This window comes from Corvus cornix, chromosome 1A (genome assembly GCF_000738735.6).
Source record: "Corvus cornix cornix isolate S_Up_H32 chromosome 1A, ASM73873v5, whole genome shotgun sequence".
In the NCBI taxonomy this organism is placed as follows: domain Eukaryota; kingdom Metazoa; phylum Chordata; class Aves; order Passeriformes; family Corvidae; genus Corvus; species Corvus cornix.
Window position 1 is genome coordinate 50636203 of NC_047057.1, and position 23887 is coordinate 50660089.

Consider the following 23887-nt stretch of genomic DNA (forward strand, 5'->3'; position numbering starts at 1 on the left):
TGCAACCCAGGACATTATCCACCCCTTATTCTATTACCATCTACATTATCCCAAATCAATACCTTCTTAAACTCTAAAACACACACACATATATATATATATATATACACAGTGAAACCTACACACCGTTCTCACCTAAGATTAGGTCTCCTTGTGGTACACAACGGGTTTCCCCATCTTTCTGCATTACCCACCAAGTGCAACCAGGTCCTTGAGCAAAGACAATCCCACGGATGGGTTTGCCTTTGCCTGAGGTGGGATTAATCCAAACAGTCTTTCCTAAAATACCTCTCAGGTGTACCACAGGGACTCTATCTCCATCCACTGTGTGCAAGGGTTCAGACTCGGCAGGACCAGCTCGATTGATGGACCCTCGGGTATTGACTATCCAGGTGGCCTTTGCTAAGTTCGCTTCCCAATTTTTGAAGGTCCCCCCACCAAGTGCCTTTAGGGTAGTTTTAAGTAGTCCATTGCAGCGTTCAACTTTCCCAGCAGCTGATGCATGATAAGGAATATGATATATCCATTCAATACCGTGTTCTCTGGCCCAGGTGTTGATGAGGCTGTTCTTAAAATGAGTCCCGTTGTCTGACTCGATCCTATCAGGGGTGCCATGTCTCCACAGGACTTGCTTTTCCAGGCCCAGGATGGTGTTCCGGGCTGTAGCATGAGGCACAGGGTAAGTCTCCAGCCATCCAGTGGTTGCTTCAACCATGGTCAACACGTAGTGCTTGCCTTGGCGGGTTTGGGGAAGGGTGATGTAGTCAACTTGCCAGGCTTCACCATACCTGTGCTTTGACCATCGTCCACCATACCACAGAGGCTTCACCCGCTTGGCCTGTTTGATTGCAGCACAGGTCTCACAACTGTGGATGACCTGTGAGATGCTGTCCATGGAAAGGTCCACCCCTCGGTCACGGGCCCATCGGTATGTTGCATCTCTCCCCTGATGACCAGAGGCATCATGGGCCCAACGAGCTAGGAATAATTCTCCCTTGTGCTGCCAGTCCAGATCCACCTGTGATACTTTCACCTTGGCAGCTCGGTCCACCTGCTCGTTGTTGAGATGCTCTTCATTAGCCCGACTCTTGGGTACGTGTGCATCCACGTGTCGAACCTTCACGGTCAGCTTCTCTACTCGGGCAGCGATGTCCTGCCAAATCTCAGCGGCCCAGATGGGTTTCCCTCTGCGCTGCCAGTTGGCCTTTCTCCAGCGATCCAGCCATCCCCACAGAGCATTAGCTACCATCCATGAGTCGGTGTAGAGATAGAGCCTCGGCCACTTCTCTCGTTCAGCAATATCCAAAGCCAGCTGGACGGCTTTAAGCTCTGCAACCTGACTCGATCCACCTTGTCCCTCGGTAGCTTGTGCAACTCGTCGTGTGGGGCTCCATACTGCAGCTTTCCACTTTCGATTAGCGCCTACAATTCGGCAGGAACCATCAGTGAAGAGGGCATAACGTCTTTCAGTCTCCGGTAGCTCATTATATGGTGGGGCTTCCTCAGCACGAGTCACTTGCTCTTCCTCTTCTTCAGAGGATAATCCAAAAGTCTCACCTTCAGGCCAGTTTGTTATAATTTCTAGAATCCCAGGGCGATTCGGGTTTCCAATACGGGCACGCTGTGTGATGAGGGCGATCCACTTGCTCCATGTGGTGTCGGTGGCATGATGCGTGGAAGGAACCTTTCCCTTGAACATCCAACCCAGCACCGGTAGTCGGGGTGCCAGAAGCAACTGTGCTTCAGTGCCAATTACCTCTGAGGCAGCTTGGACTCCTTCATAGGCTGCCAAGATTTCCTTCTCTGTGGGAGTGTAGTTGGCTTCAGACCCTCTGTAGCTTCGGCTCCAGAATCCCAGTGGTCGGCCACGAGTCTCACCAGGCACCTTCTGCCAGAGGCTCCAGGACAGACCATTGTTCCCGGCTGCAGAGTAGAGCACATTCTTCACCTCTGGTCCTGTCCTGACTGGGCCAAGGGCTACCGCATGAGCGATTTCCTGCTTGATCTGGGCAAAGGCTTGCTGCTGTTCGGGGCCCCAGTGGAAATCATTCTTCTTGCGGGTAACCCGGTAGAGAGGGCTCACGATCTGGCTGTACTCGGGAATGTGCATCCTCCAGAAACCTATGGCGCCTAGGAAAGCTTGTGTTTCCTTCTTGCTGGTCGGTGGAGACATCGCAGTGATCTTATTGATGACCTCGGTGGGAATCTGACGTCGTCCATCTTGCCACTTTACTCCCAGGAACTGGATCTCTTGGGCAGGTCCCTTGACTTTGCTCCTTTTGATGGCAAAGCCAGCTTCCAGGAGAATCTGGATGATTTTCTCTCCTTTCTCAAACACTTCCTTTGCTGTGTTTCCCCACACGATGATGTCATCGATGTATTGCAGATGTTCTGGAGCCTCACCCTTTTCCAATGCAGTCTGGATCAGTCCGTGGCAAATGGTGGGACTGTGCTTCCACCCCTGGGGCAGTCGGTTCCAGGTGTATTGCACACCCTTCCAGGTAAAAGCAAACTGGGGCCTGCATTCTGCTGCCAAAGGAATGGAGAAGAAGGCATTGGCAATGTCAATAGTGGCGTACCACTTCGCTGCTTTGGACTCCAGCTCGTACTGAAGTTCCAACATGTCCGGTACAGCGGCGCTCAATGGTGGCGTGACCTCATTCAGGCCACGGTAGTCCACCGTCAGCCTCCATTCTCCACTGGACTTACGCACTGGCCATATAGGGCTGTTGAAAGGTGAATGGGCCTTGCTGACCACCCCTTGGCTCTCCAGTTTGCGAATCATCTCATGGATGGGAACCACAGAGTCTCTGTCGGTGCGGTATTGCCGGCGGTGCACTGTTGCTGTGGCGATTGGCACCTGTTGTTCTGCAACTCTTAGCAGTCCCACGGCAGAGGGGTCATCTGAGAGGCCAGGCAATGTACTCAGTTGTCTGATATCTTCTGTCTCCACAGCAGCTATCCCAAAAGCCCAACGATGTCCTTTTGGGTCCTTGAAATATCCATTTCTGAGATAGTCTATGCCGAGAATGCACGGGGCCTCCGGGCCAGTCACGATGGGGTGTTTCTGCCACTCGTTCCCAGTTAAACTCACTTCAGCTTCCAGTACAGTCAGCTGCTGGGATCCTCCTGTCACCCCAGAAATAGAAATGGGTTCTGCTCCCACATACCTTGATGGCATCAGAGTACATTGAGCACCGGTGTCAACCAAAGCCGTGTATCTTTGTGGGTCAGATGTGCCAGGCCATCGGACCCACACAGTCCAAAAGACCCGATTCTCCCTTTCCTCTACCTGGCTAGAGGCAGGGCCCCTCTATTCCTGGTCATGTTGCACGTTGCTCCCTTCCGGTGAATACGTTCCTGAGGTCCCTTCAAGAGGATCGGTCATATTATCATTCCGGTACCGTCTGGAGTTCTGTGTGCGGGAGACCGGAGCGGCGTTGACTCTAGATGCACTTCTTGTGGTAGTTGTCCCTCTTTTTAGTTCACGTACCCGAGCTGCTAAGGAGGAGGTGGGTTTTCCATCCCACTTACTCATGTCTTCTCCATGTTCCTGAAGGAAAAACCAGAGGTTACCTCGTGGGGTGTATCCTCTCTCCCTGGTTGGGGGTCGCCGGCTCCTAATGGCAGAGACTCTTGTTGGTTCTGGCAGGATGTGGTAAATCTCTTCCTTAAGTTCCTTTCTCAATTTCTGATGGCCTTCTTCAATCAAGCTCCGGACTTGCTCAGCCAAAAGACTTGTTTCCACGGATGAGACATGGGTGCGAAACGGGGCTGTGACGGTGTCCTCGTAAATCCTCAGTTTGTTCACCAAGACGCCCACCCTGTCCTCGCCTTCCCTCCATTGCAGCGTTGCCAGGTAATGGGAGTACATCTCTGGTCCAAGGCGTGCGAACCTCAACCACATCTGTGACGTGCACTGGACACCATCTGGGCTCTTAGGAAATCTCTCATCTTCTGAGAAAATGATCTCCAGCACAGCCAATTCCCTCAGGCACCGGATACCTTGTTCCATTGTGCTCCATTTTCCTTGGTGCACCTGGAGGTCTTCTTTACAAAGGTACCTGTCCCTTACACTTGCAAGCAGTCGCCGCCAGAGGCTGAGGGTTTCTTGGGTTCTCCCGATCCCCTGGTCAATGACCACATCCCGGGACAGAGATCCCAGTTGCCTGGCCTCACTTCCGTCCAGAATGGTGTCATTGGCTGCAGCGTCCCAGATGCGGAGCAGCCAGGTCAGGATAGACTCGTTTGTCTGGCGGGTGAATTCCCTCCGCAGGTCTCGCAGCTCACCCAGGGATAGCGACCGAGTGATGATCTCTGGCTCTGCCTCTTCTGCTGGGTGCGAAGGTCCTGCTGCATCCTCGTCAGTCACTATGCGGACTGATTTGCTTTTTGATTTCTTCTTCTGCACGGGGGCAACTGCAATCGGTTTAGGCTGTTCTGGTTCAGTGATGGTTTGCATGGGGACGCTGACAGTGCTTTTGGTTCCCTTCTCCTCTGTGTCAGTCTGTGTGGACATGGACGCTGTTGTCTTGTGTCTGGGTTCTTTCTCCTCTGTGTCAGTCTGTGTGGACATGGACGCTGTTGTCTTGTGTCTGGGTTCTTTCTCCTCTGTGTCAGTCTGTGTGGACATGGACGCTGTTGTCTTGTGTCTGGGTTCTTTCTCCTCTGTGTCAGTCTGTGTGGACATGGACGCTGTTGTTTTGCATTTGGTTTCTTTCTCCTCTGTGTCAGTCTGCGTAGACATGGTGTTTGTTGCTCTGCTCTTTTTCCCTCCCTCATCCTGAGGATGCTGTGCCATAGCTCTGTTTCTAAGCATGGTGTACATGGTGCAGGCTGTACAGAGAAGACAAAGCAGAACTGACAGCAAGTTTATGCCGTCTTTGACATCCAGAGGGAATTCAATATTTTCAAAAACTGCTGTGCCTGGCCTGAAAGGCTGGAAGAAACCACTCTCTACTCCTCCCACCAGGGGCTGGGTGCGATTGTTGAGGAGATCCCAGACATAGAAGCCCAGACTAGGACAGCCAAACAAAACTGAGTATATACTCCGAATGGTATTCATCGCCTCACAGGTTATTATGCTGTAGGCATAATAAACCGTTAAAGCAATTCTCATACCATTCCCTGGTTTTAACAGGAGTAATACTACAGGCAGGTAGTTCCCCATGTGAGGAAAAATATAGAGAGCAAAATACAGTACCCACATAGACAAGCTGAGCACCATGGTGAATAGGTTTCCGTTAACACAAAATTGTAATTCTGACTTTCTCTCAGAGCTGCCCCACGTTGGGCGCCAAATTATGTGCTAGTTTGAAAACAAACCAGTGAGAGGCACTAAGTCAGAATAACAATTTAATGGAAATTAAAGAAAAGGGGAAAAAAAAGGTAAAAGAAAACACTGTCAAACTGACAGAGTCAAGGTACAACCTGACACCCTGTTAGGCAGGGTGGTGGTAGCAGTCTGGTAGAAATGGTGGCTGCAGTCTTCTGAAGCTGTGATCCTGTAGTAAAACAGTCTGCTCTTCCTCAGGAAGTCCAATGGTGGCTGTGTAGCTCCTGTCCTCTGGAAATCCAGTGGGAAGCCGGTCTCTCTGGTGTTCAGCCTCAGATTATATCCACGATGGGATGCTTGGTTCCTCCCTCTGGGTGGAGCATCTCACAATGGGGTAATGAGTCATGAGGCAAAGTGTTGATTAGGCTCATTAACAGAAGATAGTCCGGAGGGAGTTATCTCTGAGTCAGGCGGCAGGACAATGATGGGCAATTAACAGAAAGATAGTCTGGGGGGAGGAGGCAAGGAAACACTGCCCCACCTGATTTCAACGGCTGATGGGGATGGTAATAGAATACACTGCAACCCAGGACACCAGTGCACACATGGCATGGGAGGAGGCCTGGCTGACAGAGGCAGAATACTCCACAATACTCCAGGACAGAGGCCAGCATGCTGCGTGGGCTCACTCTCCTCCTCAGAGGATTCACTCAGTTTTGCCACCAGTATTCCTAAATCCCAACCATGCAAAGATTTTTTTCTCCCCCTGCCGGAGGCAACCACGCTAAAAAACATACACTGAGGTCCTAAGAAGAAAGGCAATTAGCTGCTAATAACTGCAGGAACCCTGAGGTAAAGGGCAAGGGCAGCCTCTGCCACTCCCACCCTGGAGAGGCCACACACATTCAAGCAAGGGCATTAGGGCATTTCATACTCCCCTGAGCTATCGCAGTTACGATCGGCATATTCAGCAGACAATGGAATGAGCCATTCCTGCTCTAGCTGGCCCTGCCTTGCCACAGAAATAGCTCCTAGCTATTCCATTTTCCAAGCACCAATGGATTTCAATATCCTTTAAACACCAGGAATTACTTCCCCCTCTTTCCAGTTGGTACCGGCCTTAGCACAGCTCCTGTCGTGCTTCAAATAAGTCACAGATTTTTTTTCTTACCAAAATGACTTCAAATTTATTCACAAAGTTACCCAATTTCACCTGGCACAAGTACCAAACAAAAAGCACCCCTGCATTCAGGTGTGGCACTGTGTGTGTGGTGAAGAAACACACGAGACAAGATGACACTATGGCTCCATGGAAAAAGGATTTACTGCACAGCAGAAATGCCAGGGCGCTGTTGCAGGAGTGCAAGCAGAGCTCTTCCAAGTCTCTCACATTGCCCTGACAATGATGTGCCTGTTGGACTCTGCCCCAGATCGTCTTCTTTGATAAAGCCAAGTATCAGCTCCGAAAGAGGGGGCCCCAAGGACAGAAGGGTTATGCCAAATAGAGAATGTGACCTTCAGCAGAAGTTTTTAAGAGGTTCTGTGGCACCCAGACACTTAGCTGGAGATCACTGCAAAAATAAATGGGTAGAGCGTCTAGTCACCCTGGCCAGCATTCAGGAGGCTACAGAAAGGCTGAACCGGGCTCACTGCTAGTCAGAATCCCAAGTAAACACAGTGCTTGCCCACAATGACAGGGTCCCAGTGAGCAGCAGGCCAGATGTGGAGCACTGTCCCAGCTGGTGGTCCGAACATTAGCTTCTGTTAATCTTGGTCATGGCCCATTTTGCCCGTCAGTCTCCGTCGCTGAGTCTTGGTGGTTCGCCCTGTGCTGGGCTTCTGGATTTTCTTACGTGGGCCCTGCCCACGCTGGGATCTCTTTCCTTTTGTCTTTTTCCGGCTGTGCATGTGCAGTGTGGCAGTAAGAGCAGAGATTCTGTGCAGGGCAGAAAGAGAAAAATGTCTGGGGATAAAGCCTGCAGAAGCAAGGCGAAACCACAACAATAGCTGGAGAGCTCTGTGTGGCCCAGCAGGAATGGATGCCAGACACAGCAAGTCCCAGCGGGACTCCAAGCTGTGCATGAAACCTGCAAGTCTCCATATGCAGTAACAACAAAAATTGATTTTGGGAGCATTGTGTTGCCCAGACACCACAGAGTTAAAGTAACTCTCCACACCCCCAAAGCAGTTGTAAAACCTGGATACTGAAAAATGTGGGGAACGCCTGAGCTTTCAGCTTTAGGATCTTCTGACCTTCAGCCCTAGAGACAAGCTGAGCACGCTGCGGAATGTGCCGCGATGAAGGACTGGGTAAGAGGTGAGGACGCAGCCCACCCTCCTCCCGCTCCTCCTGCGCGGTCACGGGAGGCGCGGGAGCGGAGCGGGGCGTGCGGGCTGCGCTCCGCCAGCTCCCCCTGCCGGCCCCTGCCCGGGCAGCACCGCACCCCTCCGGCGGCCACGCCGCGCATCCCGGGACCCAACGCTCCCATCAGCTGCCAGAGCCGAACAGCAACGGCCTGAAGGAATCTATACATACTTTTCAGACAGGAAGGGGTTTCTGGACTTCTTGGGCATTGTTCTTACAGGCTTGTTCACCACCTCTTCCCCTTTCTCCTCTTCAGATCCATCACTTTTTCCCTTAAAAAGAAAGCACTTTTGTGATTCTGGCGTTTCCTTCGCCTTCTTGGTTTCATCCTGTTTTGTGAACTAACTAGTCACAGATGAAGGTTTTTTAATTCTCCACATCCCTCGCTGTCCAAGTGTCAAGGTTCCCTACTGCAGTCCCGCAGAAAGGCACAACCAAAGAGATGTCCTACAGTAATCCACCCCAAGATCCAAAAAACTTCAGTATGATCTTAATGGCCATGCGATTGAAGTTTAAACTATGAACCAAAGGTCTTGGCTTTTGCTTAAATTACTACTAAGACCTCTTTGAGTGGATTTTCAGATTAGATGACCTTACAAATGTAAGCACAACCAGTAGCTGAGAGTCTCTATGAAAAAAATACAAGATCTTAGAGATCTTTTGAGAATAAAAGTGACCACAACCAGAACTGAATGGTTTCCTTATTTGTGGTCCAAGCACGGGATTATGCAGAGAGAAATCCCTCCTCATGCTAACAGTAATATTTCTGAACAAGGCACAGGAAAGAGGTTGAGGACAGCCCACGCAGCAAAGTCTGAAATCTTGCTGCTTGTGTTGTATCAGTTTTTAAAGTACTACACTGTTGCCATCCAGTCCAGTAACACTTTTCCTTTAACCATGGTCAGTTGGGACTAGCAAAGGATTCCAGGGAGGTTTGGAGTGAGCTATTCACACAGGACATTTCCTTCTCTTTAGAGCACCAATTTAAATTGTGGAAAAATAGACAAGTTATGAATTTCCCTTTTCATCCCTGTTCCCAGCCAGCTGCAAGGCCTTGGGCATACTCAGAGAGCACCAGCCCTACCTCACCAGCCCCAGGAGCGTGTACAGCTGACAGAGAGAGGTAGGAACAGGCTTTACCACGGGGCTGGTCAGTCCCAGCTGGCGTGCCCCCGAGAGGTCCAGGTCACTGATGGTGGTCACTGTTACGATGTGGTTTGGGTGGTCGATGTTCACAGACTCTGTCCGCGACGTCACCAAGTGCTCCAGTTCATCAGCCTCCTCTGGGGACACAAGAAATGCTGCACTGCAAAGTGCCCAGCTTTTCACGAGGTAAACTCACTTGTTCCTGCCGCACCATGCTGGGCAGGGGCGACACCCTGCCTTGGCACGCAGGGATAAAGGGCAGAGGGGCTTGGCACTGCAAGCCTGGAGGGCAAGCTCCTTCTCCTCCCTGAGGGGACCTGGTGACACCTTGGAGACGTCCTCCTGCTCCTTCCTTTCTGTACAACACTCATGATCTCCTGTGCCAGAGGGCTGCGGGGTTACCACCCAGATTGCTGCCCAGCTTGTCTGGGGGACAGGACAGGACCGAGCAGCTGTTGTTGTGGGACAGCGTGCGAGCATCCCTGCCCCAGCTCTCATTACCCAGCCAAGGCTGTCGGACCACGGGCGCCCACCTCCCTCCCCACCGAGGGCCCAGCACGTACCGAGTGCCTCCTCTCTCTCGCTCAGCATCTTCAGGTACTCCTGGTGCCGCTGAGAAATGGAAACAGGTCATGAGGCGCCTTTGCCCGCCCCTCCTGCCCCGCTCACTGCCCGCCCTGGCGAGGGGGGACACAAGACCCTTCCCTCACCTCCTCTTTCATTTTTCTCTGCTCCTCCTTCAGCTTCCGTTTGATCTCTTCCAGCGCCGCCTTCCTCCGCTCCACCTTCCGCTTGTGGAAGCCGGTCAGGTACTCCCTGCCGCCGGCAACACAGAACCCCCCGGCTTTTAGCAGCCGGGGGATGCCTTCCTTCCCCGCTCCGCGCCTCCCGCCCTGGGGCCCGCCCGGCCTCACCTCCGCCGCTCCTCGTCGAAAGTCACCACCAGCCGCCCCTCGCGGCCGCCCGGACCCTTCTTGTTCTTCTTGCGGCCCATGGCGGCCCCACGCTGCCGCTGCCGCCCGCCCCTTCCGGCGGAACGCCGCGCGTTCTGTCCGCCGGTGGCCGGCCCGGGCGGCACCAAGCGGCCCCGCCGTGGAGCTCGCCTGCGCCTGCTCCCGGCCCTGGCGTCCAGCCTGCGGTGGACGGGGTTTGCTTCAGGCGTGGGAGCCTCCAGCTACACTCGTCTTCAGTTTCCTCCCGGCAAAAGATTCTGTGCCGCTGCCTTGTGCGGACACTGCAGTGTAGCACCCGATCTCACAGCCCCAAGACTTGTTCTGACACTCCAGAGTGTTTTACGTCTTTAATAAATGTCACTCCTCCGAATAGTTAACATCTGCAGTTCTTCGGCTGAGCATTCGTCAACAGAGCTCTGAGTTTATTTCAAGCTACTGTCATTTCTTGGTGTTAGCAGAGCATGTGCTGCTCCTCTTATCCAGGGAAGGCAATTGTGGAGATAGGTCTTGGCTCTGATGCCGAGTGTTCTAGTCGCAGCATATGGCTGGACAACCGTGGTTTCTGTAGTGGTGGAGAGAGGTACTGGCATGAGTTGGTGGGGGCATCAAGACTGCCATATTCTGATGGCTTAGAGTGACATTGGCTGAACTCCTGAACCTTTATTGCTTCCCTGTTTTCGCCTTTAAAAATGAGTGTAATGCCTATGTGGTGGCCAGCTGACTTCGGTGGAAACTTCTGAAATGGTGCGGGGGCAGCCAAAGCCAGCCCCACCAGCCCACAGCGCATGACGAGTCCTGACAGGAGTCCTGTCACAGCCTGGCAGTCCCTTGTCCACAGCCAGCTTTCCTTTATCAGCTTGCTTGCTGCATGAGCGCTTTTCCTGGCCTGTCCTTTCACCAGAAGAAATGCGGAAAAACCAGTTCTGTGGTTAATTGCTGCACTTCCCTCCACGCCCATGGGGCAGGTCTCCTCCTCCTCCTCACTCCTCATGCACAGTCTGGGTGCACTTCAACCTCCAGCCTCTTTGCCCCTGCCTGTGCTCGGCCGGCTCAGGTGCACCGCCAGGCCTCTGTACCCTTTCCATTAACCTTAACCTTAGACTTCTCTTGCTTTCCTCTTTTCCCTCTGTCTGCCAGAGCTCGTCTCTCTGGTGGCTCCTTCTCTCCTGGATAACGCAGTGGCTTGGCCTGCAGGTGCATAAAGTGCAGGCAGCTGCCCTCCCGGCCCTGTCCTGCCCTGCCCTGCCTGAAGGGATATCATTCCGAGGTGATGGCTGGAGGGAACGAGCGGAGCGTGAAGGCCCTGAAGGAAGTGTGGAAAAGAGCGGAGAACTCTTTGTGCGCAGACTGCGGGAAGCCAGGTGAGTCCCCGAAGGATGCTGGAGGAAGAGTTGGAGGCAGGGAGCTGGGGCTGATGGCTAGCAGCCACTTAGTGCTGGCTATCTGGACTGCGCAGGAGCCTCGGGTGGAGAGAAAGGGGAGGCATCGCTCTGGGTATTCATTTCCTCTCCCTGGAGGTGGGTTGGCAAGGGAGGAGGGAGAAGATGCTGCCTTAGCACTGGTGGGAAGAAGGACAGGGATGTAGGAATGCCAGACTAGCAGGGGCTGCATAGCTGCAGCACTGTGGGTTGTAGTCATGTCAGATCTCAAATGCAAATCAAGGTCATGCCCAGTCAGGACCTGACAGGAAAGCTCCCAGTGAAACCCTAACTGCTCCAGAAAGCAGGCATGATTCAGGAGGGCATTGTCTCCGCCATGACTCAGCTCTGAACTGACAACCTGCCACAGTTGCCTAGGAAATTTCCTTTCCTGACAGGCTTGCCCTCTCAGAAGGGTGCCCAGTTTGAGTGCTGCTAAAACACCCATCATACGCCCCCAAAAGGAGTGTATCACCCAAGCCAAATTAAGACTGGGCAAATTAGTACCATTTTGCCCTATTCAATTATTCCAGGAGAGTTTTAGATTCAAGGTTGTTTCCACTTCCTGAGCTAATTACTGTTAGGGGGTTGCTGTGATACACTAAACAGCTCCTGGGGTCTTTTCCCAGAGGTGGTTTCATTTTTGTCTGTGTGATCCTTTACACAAAGGGAGTTCACAGAGCACTTTGGAGTTTTTCAAGATATAGGTCATTAAAAATTCAGTCAAAGTGATTGGAACAAGGAATGAGGGACTAATAGCTGTGGTTTTTCCTGGCTGGCATCCATGCCTCTGGTATTATTAATCAGCTGGGATGAAACTCTGGTTACCCAGCTCCCTGTTTCTCAGGACTACGTTCTGAGGTGAGGCATATCTCCCAGGGAAATTCGCCACTTCTTTATAATTATACCCTTTTCCATATTCTCAGATCCTGACTGGGCATCATCTACTTTGGGTGTCTTTATATGCCTCAGCTGTTCAGGAATTCACCGCAACATCCCTAGCATCAGCAAAGTCAAATCCCTGAAGATGGACTACTGGGATGATGCTCAGGTGCAGGTGAGATCTTTATCCCCATGGGTATGTCAGGTGGTTTGGACAAGGCTATGCACTCAGTGTCGTGGCAAAATCAGCCCTTTGACCTCACACAGTTGGAATGTAATGTGGTTTAATCAGTCCCTTTTCTATTCGTGATAATCTATCAGGGATGACTTCCCTTAACCCACTGGGAGAGGGAGGATACACTTGCCTTATATGTCTCCTCATACCCTTTTACTTTATGGCAAATGCAGAGCTCTTGGAATGTATCTTACTACTGTTTAGGATCTTTGTTACTTCAGATTACTCGTTTTGCACTTGCCAAGACCATCCAGCATCAATGTCTCCTCCTGATTTTAGCAGTCCAAGGGGAAAATCTTGGGCAATTCCATTCTCTGAGAAGAGTTTTCAGATATAATATGATCTCTGAAAAATGGCGTTTATCGGAACTTGACTTCTCCCTGTTACAGCCCCCTCAACTCACTAATCTTCAAGGGACTGAAAATATTTTCTGGAGATCCAAATAAAATAATCTGTGTCTTGTTGCTCCTTGGAAAAGGACTGAAGAGGTTTGGAATGTCCTTCCAGATGGCATTGCAGAGCTGTTGTTGAACTCTCCAGGAGACGTGGGGCATGGCAGCAAATCCACTGAATGCGTGTGCACCCAGCCTTACGGAAGTGACATTTATGGCACTCTGTCGATTCAGGTGCAATCAGTGGAATGTCTGAGAGTAGATGAGACCTTTGAGACCCACCTTCCTGCAGCCAGACTGCTGGGACGTTGCAATGGAGGGGAAAGAGAATGCTCCATTAGAGTTTGTTGTGCATGTAGCCCTGTAGTGGGTCAGGAAAGAAAAGGTCCACCATGAGTCTGCACCAAAGGCAAGGCACTAACTCTCTGTCTAACTCTGCAGTTTCTGGCCAAGCATGGGAATGCTGTGACTAAAGCCATATATGAAGCTCACATCCCTATTTACTATTACCAGCCAACCTACAATGACTGCCAGTAAGTTGCTGCATACAGAAGAAAAGGGGGAAGGGCAATTCTCTGTTCCTCTGATTCCTCTAGTTTGTTTCTGAGCAACCTGTCACCTCTCTCCATAGAGTGCTGAGAGAACAGTGGATACGGGCCAAATATGAACGTAAAGAATTTACTGAGCCGGGAAAACAGCTGCCATATTCTGATGGTAAGAGCAGAACACAGCATCAAAACATCCTGCCTGTTGCCTTTGCTGGAAACTTTTGAGCATCATGAGGTGTCTCCAGAAATACTCCTGAGAACCCAACTGGTACTTACAGGGCTTAGTTTTGGGGGTGTTAAATTGTGGGCAACATAGGCTGGCACTGCCACAGGTTCCTTAAAAGCCTGGTGTTACCAGCTGGCATTTTTCAAAGGCATTTGGTGTCCTGGTGGAGACAGACATCTACAATAAGAAATTCCTGTCCTGCTGCATGCCACCCCCTCTAACCATGGCAGTTGTCCTTGAAATGCCACTGCCAGTCCTGTGACAAAGGGCATCAGAGCCCAAGGGCCTGCAGAGTCAAGCAGGAAGAGTTCTGGTCCCACACCAGAGTCTACACGGGCCAGGACTCTACTGTGCACAGGAGAAAGCTCTTACACTGTCAGAGATAGTAGTGGGAGCTGGACTAGGAGGTGGGAAGAATCTGGGAATGTCTTTTGGTGAGCTTTTATCTGCGCTGCAAACATGGGAACACCACCTTCAGTTGTAAGTCAGAGGTGAAGCATCTGAAGTGTTTATTCTCAGCCATAGTCCATCATGTGCTTTACCCCAGAGGGGTGGCTGGGCCCCGGGCTGCATGCAGCTCTCTGATGCCTACCATGCCTGTGGGGGAATGCTATTAAAAGTGGCTTTTCTGCTCCAAGGGGTGAAGGAAGGCATCCTTTGGAAGCGAGGTCGAGACAACGGGCAGTTCCTACCCCGCAAGTTCCTCTTGTCTGAGAGAGAGGGATGTCTGAAGTATTTCACCAAGCAGGATGTGAGTATGGTGGTCAACTCCCACCTCAGTGTGTACTCCACCCAGAGCAGCAGGGTCACAGAGACGTTCTGATTTCCTACGCGTGTTTCTGAGGTTGCCTTGCTCATCCCAGCTCAGGGATGATAACAGAACATGTCACTAAGGAGGTCCCCTTCCTACTGTCAGAGTGACTTTTCCTCATGTTCTCCCTTTGTGCTTCCCTCACTCCTGAGAAAAGGACTGATCTTTCACTTCACTCCTATTCATTTGCCTGAATGTATAATCCTGCACCATTCCTGGAACCAACCTCACCCCACTGTGAGTCAAGTTGGCAAAAACCTTTTCTCTAGTTGGTTTTGAGGAGGGCTATTTTCTGCTTGTTCATCTCTCTGAAATGAGCGGGTCAAGAGGTAAAATGCTGTCACAAGAGAGGGAATGGCTCAGGGTAGGGAGGAGTGGGACATGCCATCCAGAAGAACCTGGACAAGCTCAAGAAGTGGGCTGATATGAACCTCAGAAGGTTTAAAAAGCCAAGTGCAAGGTTCTCCACCTGGGTCAAGCCTCTGACCCTGCCTTACCCCACTTAGTCAGTAGCTCAGGTCTCTTTCCTTCTAGGATTGCTCATGCATGATCAATGCCATTCTGTTTTCAGGCCAAAGAACCCAAAATCAATGTTAAAATAGATGTCATCAATGCTACATTCCAGCCAGAGAAGATTGGGAACCCCAATGGCCTGCAGATCACCTATCTCAAAGAGAATAAGACCCGGAATATATTTGTCTACCATGAAAGTGGAAAGGTATCTGGTTTTAGCATCAAACACTGCAAAGCCATTGAGGTGCTTTGAAGAGCTGATATTAAATAGTGCGAAGCATGGGTAGGATGGGGTGTGTGAGATGCTGTAGGTAATAGGGTGGGGGTTCTGGCTCTGTGTTTTTGTATCTCTGAGAGAGTTTTGCTGCAGGGAGCAGGGCAGGAGCACTGGCTGAGTTGGTTTGTGTGGGAGGAGTTCTACAGAAGATGCGCTGCCTGTGCATGTGGGGAATGGGGCAGCTGTTCTGGCTGTGTGCATGTCAGGGAGATGCTGCGGAGGGAGAGCTGACTGTGTTTGTAGTTAACACAGGGCTGGGTGCAGCTGGGTGAATTGAGATGGCCCACTGTTGCTCTGGCTAAGCTTTCTGTCCTGTCCTGTTCCATTCTCAGGAGGTAGTGGACTGGTTCAACGCCATCCGCTCCGTGCAGTTCCATTACCTGAAGGTAGCATTTCCCATTGCCAGCGATAATGAGGTAAGGCAGCACTGGAGCGCCATGCCGAGTCTCCCGCTGCTTTTATGATAAAAGAGCTCATTAGTTACTATTATAACCCCAGGTACAGAAGTGGAAATTGCAGTGTAAAGATAGAGGGATGAGAAGGTGTTTTTAAAAGGGCTTGTGGTGGTCAGAAAACAGCCACTCTCTGCTGTTTCTGGGCACTTTGGAGGCAGAAGTGATGGCTAGCTAGGCAGTCTGGGAAATATAAATTTAGAAGGTATCCCCACTGCAACAGAAGGTGACTGAGTTTGGGGGAATAGAAGGGTGAGGGGGGAAATGAATAGCCAAGAAGCACAGCTAAGTGAATGTTACTCTTGCCATTTTGTCAGATTAAAAATCGTCTGACGAGAAACTTCTTGAAGGAGGGATACATGGAGAAGACTGGTCCCAAGGTGAGCTGCTATGGTAGAAAAAATCTAACAGAGGCCTGCCAGAGCACTGCTGGCTTTCCCTACTTCAATGTTTTTCTCCTGCTGTTTCCTCATTCCCCCCTGACTCTTTAGACACCCGTGGGAACAGTGTGTGTGCACCATGGGAGGGGAGAATAAAAGGAAAGGCAAGGACACATGTGAAAGTAGATGAAGCCAGAGTCCCTGCTTTCTCCCAGAGCGACAGATCTCTCTGCATGTGTCTGTGTGTGCGTGACCTTACAGGTATTTTGTTTCCAGATTTCTCCTGTCTCAACTCTGGGGTCCTTCATCGAAGTTCAAGAGTTGGGGACAGCAGCTGGGACTGAATAACCCGATACTGACCCCCACTCTCAGCTCAGAAAGGGCGAGGAGGAGGTTGCTGTTAAGGCAGGGGTTTGCTTGAAGTGGTTGGGATGAATTTGGGGTATCCATTCGCACTGCTCGCAGCAGAGGGCACTGTCCCCTCACATGTCACCTCTTCCCTTCACAGCAGAGAGAGGCTTTCAAGAAGCGCTGGTTCACGCTGGATCACCGCAGGCTCATGTACTTCAAGGATCCTTTGGTGAGAGGGAGATGTGACCGCCGGGCAGCTGCAGGAAACGAGCTGAGGGCAGGGTCAAAGTGCAAACAGAGTCCGTGCTCTGCAGCGAGGGTGGCTTGCAGGTTTCCCAGCTGCTATAAGTGGACTCCAGGTCTTCCCCTTTCCATCCCCTTCAGTTCATCACATGCTTTCCGTGTTTGTTTCACTGCCTGCAAACAATGGGAACAGGGAGGGCAGCAGTGTAAGAGTGGTGGTGGGGGGTGGGTGACACAGAGACATGAGAGCAGCAGTTCTTCTCTCAGACCTCTCGAGATTTATGCCCTTATTTCTTCCTTTTCACTACTGCCTTTGAGCATAGACTCACTGTTTATCTGAATCCCCTGACCACCTCCAAAACTTTTGCTGCTACTTCCCCGATCCTCACATGCTCTCCTCCTGTCCTGCGGTGCATTTGTAATGATTCCCTTGTTCTTCTGGGATTCCATTAATCACTGTCTTTCCCTCCTGATGTGCAGGACGCATTTGCTAAGGGTGAGGTATTTGTGGGCAGTGGAGAGAATGGATACAGCGTCCAGAAGGGATTGCCTTCAGGGACACAGGGCAACTTCTCTTGGCACTATGGCATCACCATTGTCACCCCTGACCGGGAATACCTCTTCACCTGCGAGACAGAGAGTGACCAGCTGGAGTGGATCAGAGCCTTCACTAGTGTCATCAACCAGGCCATGACACCACAGGAATATGCAAGTAAGTGCCTGGATGCTGTTTCCTTCCCCTCCTGCCACTCCTGTTCAGGTTATTGCCCTAATGCATCACCTTTTTTCTTCACTACAGTTGAAGCCTACTTCAAGTTTAAATCCTAGGAAGCCATGCAGGAATCTCGCTATGACTCGACTCTACCTGGTCCTATTGGGTGGCTGTCAGGACAGGAGAGGAGATTGACATCAGAGAAACACAGTGTTCTTGGAGCACCCTTTGAAGCACTTTTGCCCCCATAGAATATCCACTTTGTTTTGAGGGTCCGATTAAGCTGCTTCTTTTCAAGTGCAAGACTTTGTGTGTCTGAATCCTCAGTACAACCTGTCCCTGTTAAATTGCTGTGATCTGACTGGATGCTGACAGGTCTTGCCTGTCAGTCGGGCCTTGAAAACTGTGGCACTTACTATGTTGGACATGGGACCTAGCATCACTCCTACATGAAACTGCAGATAGCCACCCACCCTACACAAGTAAACAGCTGCCTGGCTGGAGCCAGGCACCCCAGCGGGTTGCAGGGGCTGCTAAAAGGGACTAAAAGAGCCTGTTCCTTTTAAGAGATATCATATCTGCCGGTGAAAGAGATGTGAAAACATCTAGGTATTTGATCAGTTAGTGCAATGGTTGAGAAAGGTCACTTAAAAGATGTAACCTAACAGCCAAACATGAGGCCTGTTTCCTTCTGCCATGTATGGGCATGAAACCTTCTTCAGACCACATTTGTGTGCAGACCTTCCACCAAATGCTTCAGAGAAGATTAAGAGATCGTCTCAAAAATAATGTGGATATACATTTGGGTATGTGGATAATGTGTGTATGCACACACATGTAGCAGTGATGGAGGCGGAATACTGCCCTAGGGAAGATACTGTGAGGGATATTCATGCCACTGAAGATCAGCTGCCAAACTTGAGTCTCTATCAAACCAATAGAGAGAGGTTGGGTCTTGAAGGGAGCAGCTGATAGTGTGTATAGAGTTCAGAGCCTGCTGTCTCTACTAAAGCCTAGGGGTTGATGCCTGAATACAGTAATACATGGATCTCTGCTCCCTCATTCTCTGTATGTCAAAGGCCTGGCACTTTCATTTTGACCTACACATTGCATATGTTTTTCTTGCATATCACACATATATATCATTGTATGCAGTAGTATAATAGGGGAAGTCTGTACGTTCATGTTCTATTAGTAACAGCCCAAAACACTAAATCAACCCATGATTCATGTCTTAAAGCTCATCTCTTAAAGCTCTCTTGGGAGAGCTGTGTTTCACGTGCTGGAAGGAGCAGCTGAGTTCTGCTGGTTACTGTAGAATCTGATGTGTTTGCAGTTTTACACAGGCAATGTGAGAAAAGGTATCTCGTGTTACGGGGAGCTAGCTGGAATTAATGAGACAACCAGTACTTTAATTAGCCCCTAAAGAAATAAATAAAAACTCCCACTGTATTTTATTTTAACTTTCTAAACTGGCTGACCTGTTAACAGCTGAGGTATGAGGTTGTTTCTTGGAAAAAAGCACCAACAATCAAACAACAAGCCATAGCTGTTCATCGTTGTTTCCTCGGGCATGTGGACTGTGATTGTTCCCGTCAGAGCCAAATGGGCAGACTCACGGTGCCCCTCTGCTTCTCTGGGGACCCCACTCTGTTCCAAGACCACCACAATCTGTTGGGAGCATCACTCGCCCTGCTGCCATGGTGCAATGGAAATATCCACCTAAAAGTATATTTTCACTGCATTTTGCTGATCTCTCCCAGTTTGGAGCGTGATTTTCCTGAAAACCAAAGGTCCTTGCAGGGAGGGGAGTACTGATGGGATGCCTCCTCCTCCTGTTTGCTGCTGAATTACCACTGCTGGATATGAGCAGAGGCATTTGACTCAGCCACAATGAAGCTAATACACTGATGATGCAAAAGAGCGTGGCTGGAGTGGCCCGAAACTCTGAACTAACAGCAGAGTACATGCAGTAGGGCACATCTGTCTCTGCTCTGCAAATTCTAGCCCACCGTGTCTTCCCTGAGACAACGAGGCTCAGATGTGAGAGAGGGTAAGGGCAGGGTAGCATCGGCCGTGGGTGTCATGTGATGGTGTCTCGCTAGAAGGCGGTGGTGCCTACTTAATGGGCTTCTGCTCCCTGCTCTGAGGCGAGGCAGCTTCCTGGGGCTTTGAGGGAAGGAGGGGGAAAGCTTGGAGGAGGAGGAGGATAGCCTTTGTGGAGAGGAAGGAAAGACCGAATCTAAAATATCCAGTCCGTTGAGTCTTTAGGAGCTTGCTGCTGACTTGAGGGCAAGGGTGGAAAAGGGCCAGGGCAGAAAATGTGAGATGTCTTACCATCCGGTGGGTCTGCTTGCAAACTGGGAACTACATCCATGACACCCAAACCTCAAAGGGCCCTGGCGTCCTTGGGAGGGAGCAGGGGACAGGTTCTCTCAGTCTGGCTTTGCTAGAGAGAGCTGTGTAGCTGCTCCCTGCCCACCGCTCTTCCAGGCCTGGCTCTTGTTTCCCTTCTAAAGCCACAGCATGATGCTTTCCACCCTCCTTGCCATATTATGGAGTGTTGTCTTTCAGGTGTCTCCTCTCTCAAATGAAGACAACTGTACAAGGGGAAATGGGAAAAAGAAAGGGAAACAAGAACAAGAAGGAGGAGGGAGTAGGAGAAAGGTGCAGGAAGATACGGGGAAAGAAAGCATGTCTGCCAGAAAGAGGAGAGAGCCAGTGGGGCTCCTCAGCTAGTGGCTAAAAGCCCAGTATAAATTGGGAACTGCACTCACACCGGTGTGTGAAGCTGTGAGTCAGGCACATTCCTCCGTGCAGTGGTCAAGGCAACTCTTGGGGGGTTGGTTCAGCGGGGCAGAGCCCACCTCTCCAAAGTCTGTCTGAGCTGAGCTGACACAGACTTGGGAGCAGAAATCCACTTCTTCATCCACTGTTTCTGTGAGCCCAACAAACTCTGGAGAAGCAACAAATGAAGAGCTAGTGAAGAAAAGAGATACTTCCTCCTGGCTGGCAGAGGCTATCTGGCACCTATTGGTCTTGAAGGAAAGGGTCCCTTTCTTGGCTCTTTCATGGTTAAGGAAAACAACTGGACAGAGCTTGTGATGGACAAGATCAGCAACATGGACTGGGCGGCTGGAGGTGAGGAATAGACTTCTCTGGAGCACCCTGTGTCTGATGAACTCTCCCCATTCTTCCTTTGGCTGCTTTGCTGTTAAGGCTGGACGTGTCCTGTACAGCGAGGGGAGAAGGCAGGAGGAAGGAACAGGTCTCTGAGAGCTTGATTTGCTCTTGCTCAACTGACCCAAAGATGTCTTACAACCCTTCCCTCATCAGCCCAAGTCCTGGAGAGGATCCCAAGGGTGGCAGTTTCTTGGAGGAAAGCAGTGGTGGGGGTGATGACAGCAATGTCCTGGGTGGGGACAGCCTGGTCACGGGGCCTCTGGGCGCAGTGCTGCTGGCCATGTACCTCACTGGGATGGTGGGGAACATCTACACGGTGGTGGTGGCCTCTGGCAGGGTGGCAGGCTGCTCAGCAGGCTCCTTGGGGGTCTACATGGTCAACCTTGCCCTGGCTGACCTCCTGTACCTCTCCACTATCCCCTTTGTGGTTTGCACCTACTTCGCCCACGACTGGTTCTTTGGGGATGTGGGTTGCAGGCTTTTGCTCAGCCTGGACCTCCTCACCATGCATGCCAGCATCTTCCTCCTGACCGCCATGAGCCTGGAGAGGTACTGGGCAGTGGCCAAGCCTCTGCGGGCCAGGCGGGCCAGCAATGCCTACCGCAAACTGGCCAGCGCCATCCTCTGGCTCCTCTCACTCCTGCTCACGGCCCCCATGATGGTGATGACCCAGCTGCGGGAGGGGGACGGCCCCCACAAGCGCATCTGCGTCCCCACCTGGACGCCATCAGCTTTCCGGCTCTACCTGACGGTTCTGTTCACCACCAGCGTCCTGGCACCCGGCGCAGTGCTGGGCATCGTCTACGCCCGCCTGGCCCGGGCGTACCGCTCCTCGGCCTGGGGCCTGGGGCTGCCGGTGGCCGGCCGGGTCCCTGCCTGGCAGCTCCTCTCCAGGATCTCTGCCATTGTGGTGGCCTACTGGGCCTGCTTCCTCCCCTTCTGGGCCTGGCAGCTGGCCGGGCTGTACCAGCGAGAGGGGCTGGGCATTGGCCCCACCACCCAGGCCTACCTCAACTTCGGTGTCACATGCCTGGCCTATGGCAACAGCTGTGTCAACCCCTTCCTGTACACCCTGCTCTCCAGCAGCTACCGCCGGCGCCGTGGCCACACTGGGATGGGCACGGCACAGCCTGCAGCACCCTCTCAGCAGGCTGCGGGAAGCCACAGCATCCCCCTGGCTTTCAGGGAGTTGATGGCGTCTGTGAGGGAAAGCGAGGGGTGAGCAGGCTGGGAACACCTGACCTTTGGCTGGGGTCAGGTTGAGAAATAAAAGTGCATCTCCTTCCATGCCAGCATGCAGTGTCTTCCATCAATGTTGTTGCGGTGCTTTCCCCTTTGCATGGCTGCTCATCCTGCTCAGATGGGTGGGGACAGTGCTTGTCTCAGGGATCCTGACTCCATCCTCAGGTCCTTCAGCCCTCACACACCAGCCTCCACCTTGCACAAGGCTGGGGAGTGGGTGGAAGAGAGCAGTCAGTTTTGATATGTCTAAATTATATAGCTGGGGAATCTTTGCCACCCCTCATCTCCCTGCTAGCAACGGGCCAAACCATAACAAAGTCAGGACAACAGTGAGTCATAGATTTCACAAGAACAGTGAGTCACTTCAAGAAACAGCCACGCTAGCAGGAGACGTCACTGAGGTTCATACTCCTGTGGTAAAGCTACCACTTGGCTTTCTATTACTTTTTCTTCTTACATCTTGAGTTCTTTTTACTCAGAGTTTGAATTTAGATGCAGGAGAGCAAGTATTCTTGTTCGGACTTAGTTGTTTATTATATCTTATCAGTACACAGCTGCACAGAGAGCGCCTCTTTGTTGGAAGAGTGGAAAATGGCCGTGAGTTTTACTTTTCCAAGCTTTTAAAAGTCTAAATTAACCAATTATAAGATATGTTTTTACTTACAACCCAATTACTAACTTTTCAAGTTCTGCAGTGTGGAACTTTTAACCCAATGACAGAACATTCAGGTTTGTGAAGAAGAAGGAGAAAGAAGACAAAAATCCACACCTCAAATCCTCCATGTTGTAACCTATTATAACCTATATGTTCTAAACCTAATTTTCTACATTTCTATGTATTTCACCCAGTGACATAACTTTTAATTACATAGCAACAACCTCAGTGCTATCACACAATTTAGGAAACTTTTCCCAGGGTTTTGGATCGAACACAGTGTGTTTCTGAGGATCACTGCCTCTCAGCACTGAAAGGCTGAAATTCTCAGAATCCAGCTTTCTTCAAGAAACCTGCACAAAAGTATCTTTGAAGAATCTAAAGAAAGATTGCCAAGTGCAATTAAGAGGCACTGCGAGATTCCCCTGTAGTATAGCACAGGGACTCCAGCATATTTGCTCAGCTTTCAAGACGAGCCCAGCAGAGGAAGCTGCAGGGAGAGATCTCACCTCTGTGTCCATCATCACATCTCATGGTACCCTCACCAGCACCATGGGCCTGCTGTGGTGGAGGGAAATACTCTGGCCTACCAAATGTACCCCAGTCTGCCAGACTGTGTCAACACCACTGTGTAAACCGAGCCACGTCTCTTGCCTTGAGACCATCTAGCCTAGCATGGCTCATTTCCATACTGCTGAACCTCTCTTCTGCAGAAAGCATGGCTTCATCCTTATCACACCATGGGAAGAGTCCCCAAGCTATGCTGTGCCCCTGCCATGCCTATGCACAGGGTGGCAATGCTAGATGTCATGTTTACTATTATAGATACAGCCCTAAAAAGAGAGTGATGTGATCATCCAAAGCAGACTGGCTTTGGGCAACACAGGACTTCAAGAGACACCTAGCTGCAGAGTCTCAAGTTGCTTGTACACCCCAAGTGCTCCTGCCTTTCAACTAAGCTCTCATCTTTTTCTTCTTCCTCAACCCCACAGTTCCTAGCAGCCTAGCCTCTCTCTGCATGGGTACCTAGGACACAGGACCTGGCAGAGCCTCATAAATTATGAAGTAAAACCAGGAGGTATTGCTGCTGTAGGAGGAAGTCCCTGTTCTCCAGCTGCTCTGCAACTGCTTAATGCAAGGAACTATCCCAGCCAGGCCTGCAGGGAATCCTGTAGTATTGTTGGTGCTTTGTGTTACTCATGGCCAAGCCTGGAAGTGAGGGCTCAAAGGCTGGGTCCTTTCATCCCAGACCTTCCTGGTAACTGCTGTGCACTGTGGACAGGGCAGATCCCACCCTTCCGATACCCACCACGCACAGCATGCTCAACAGCAGCAGTCATTGCTGCCAAGGCAGCATTAGACTGAGAGAGCCCCTGAGGCAGCTGTGCAGTAACATCAAACATGCCTGACTGCCTCAGACTCCTCAGAGTCTAGCCTCAGTTTAGACTGAGCAGTGCTCAGGTTCATTTGGGCCAAGTAAAGCAGGAACGAAAGCAAAGTGCACACAGCCTTAGCATCCCACACTCCAGCTGGACACTGCTGCCTCCCTCAGCTCTGGATGGAACAGGCAAAGCACAAGGGGCAGAATAAAACCAGACACCTCTGGGTTATTGCCCTCGTGTGCCACA

General features: G+C 51.1%; 3 protein-coding genes across 3 annotated transcripts; 2 read left to right on the plus strand and 1 right to left on the minus strand.

The window, feature by feature from the left end:
- Positions 1–6442: 6442 nt before the first annotated feature.
- On the minus strand, positions 6443–9819 carry NOL12 (nucleolar protein 12). Its single transcript, XM_039571126.1, has 6 exons — positions 9701–9819; positions 9497–9602; positions 9350–9398; positions 8781–8923; positions 7812–7912; positions 6443–7211 (listed from the first exon to the last, which is right to left on the minus strand). Exons 1-6 carry the CDS (start codon positions 9778–9780, stop codon positions 7040–7042), a joined length of 651 nt encoding a protein of 216 aa, XP_039427060.1. The 5' UTR covers positions 9781–9819; the 3' UTR covers positions 6443–7039.
- A 79-nt stretch (positions 9820–9898) lies between these two features.
- LOC104696305 (arf-GAP with dual PH domain-containing protein 1-like) lies at positions 9899–18636 on the plus strand. The gene is made up of 11 exons (XM_039571124.1): positions 9899–11100; positions 12084–12214; positions 13108–13199; positions 13298–13380; positions 14079–14191; positions 14823–14969; positions 15374–15457; positions 15811–15873; positions 16382–16453; positions 16948–17179; positions 17267–18636. Exons 1-11 carry the CDS (start codon positions 11010–11012, stop codon positions 17293–17295), a joined length of 1137 nt encoding a protein of 378 aa, XP_039427058.1. The 5' UTR covers positions 9899–11009; the 3' UTR covers positions 17296–18636.
- Positions 18637–18738: 102 nt separating this feature from the next.
- LOC109951025 (urotensin-2 receptor-like) lies at positions 18739–21586 on the plus strand. The gene has a single exon (XM_039571125.1). It carries the CDS (start codon positions 20490–20492, stop codon positions 21582–21584), a length of 1095 nt encoding a protein of 364 aa, XP_039427059.1. The 5' UTR covers positions 18739–20489; the 3' UTR covers positions 21585–21586.
- The last annotated feature ends 2301 nt before the right edge of the window (positions 21587–23887 follow it).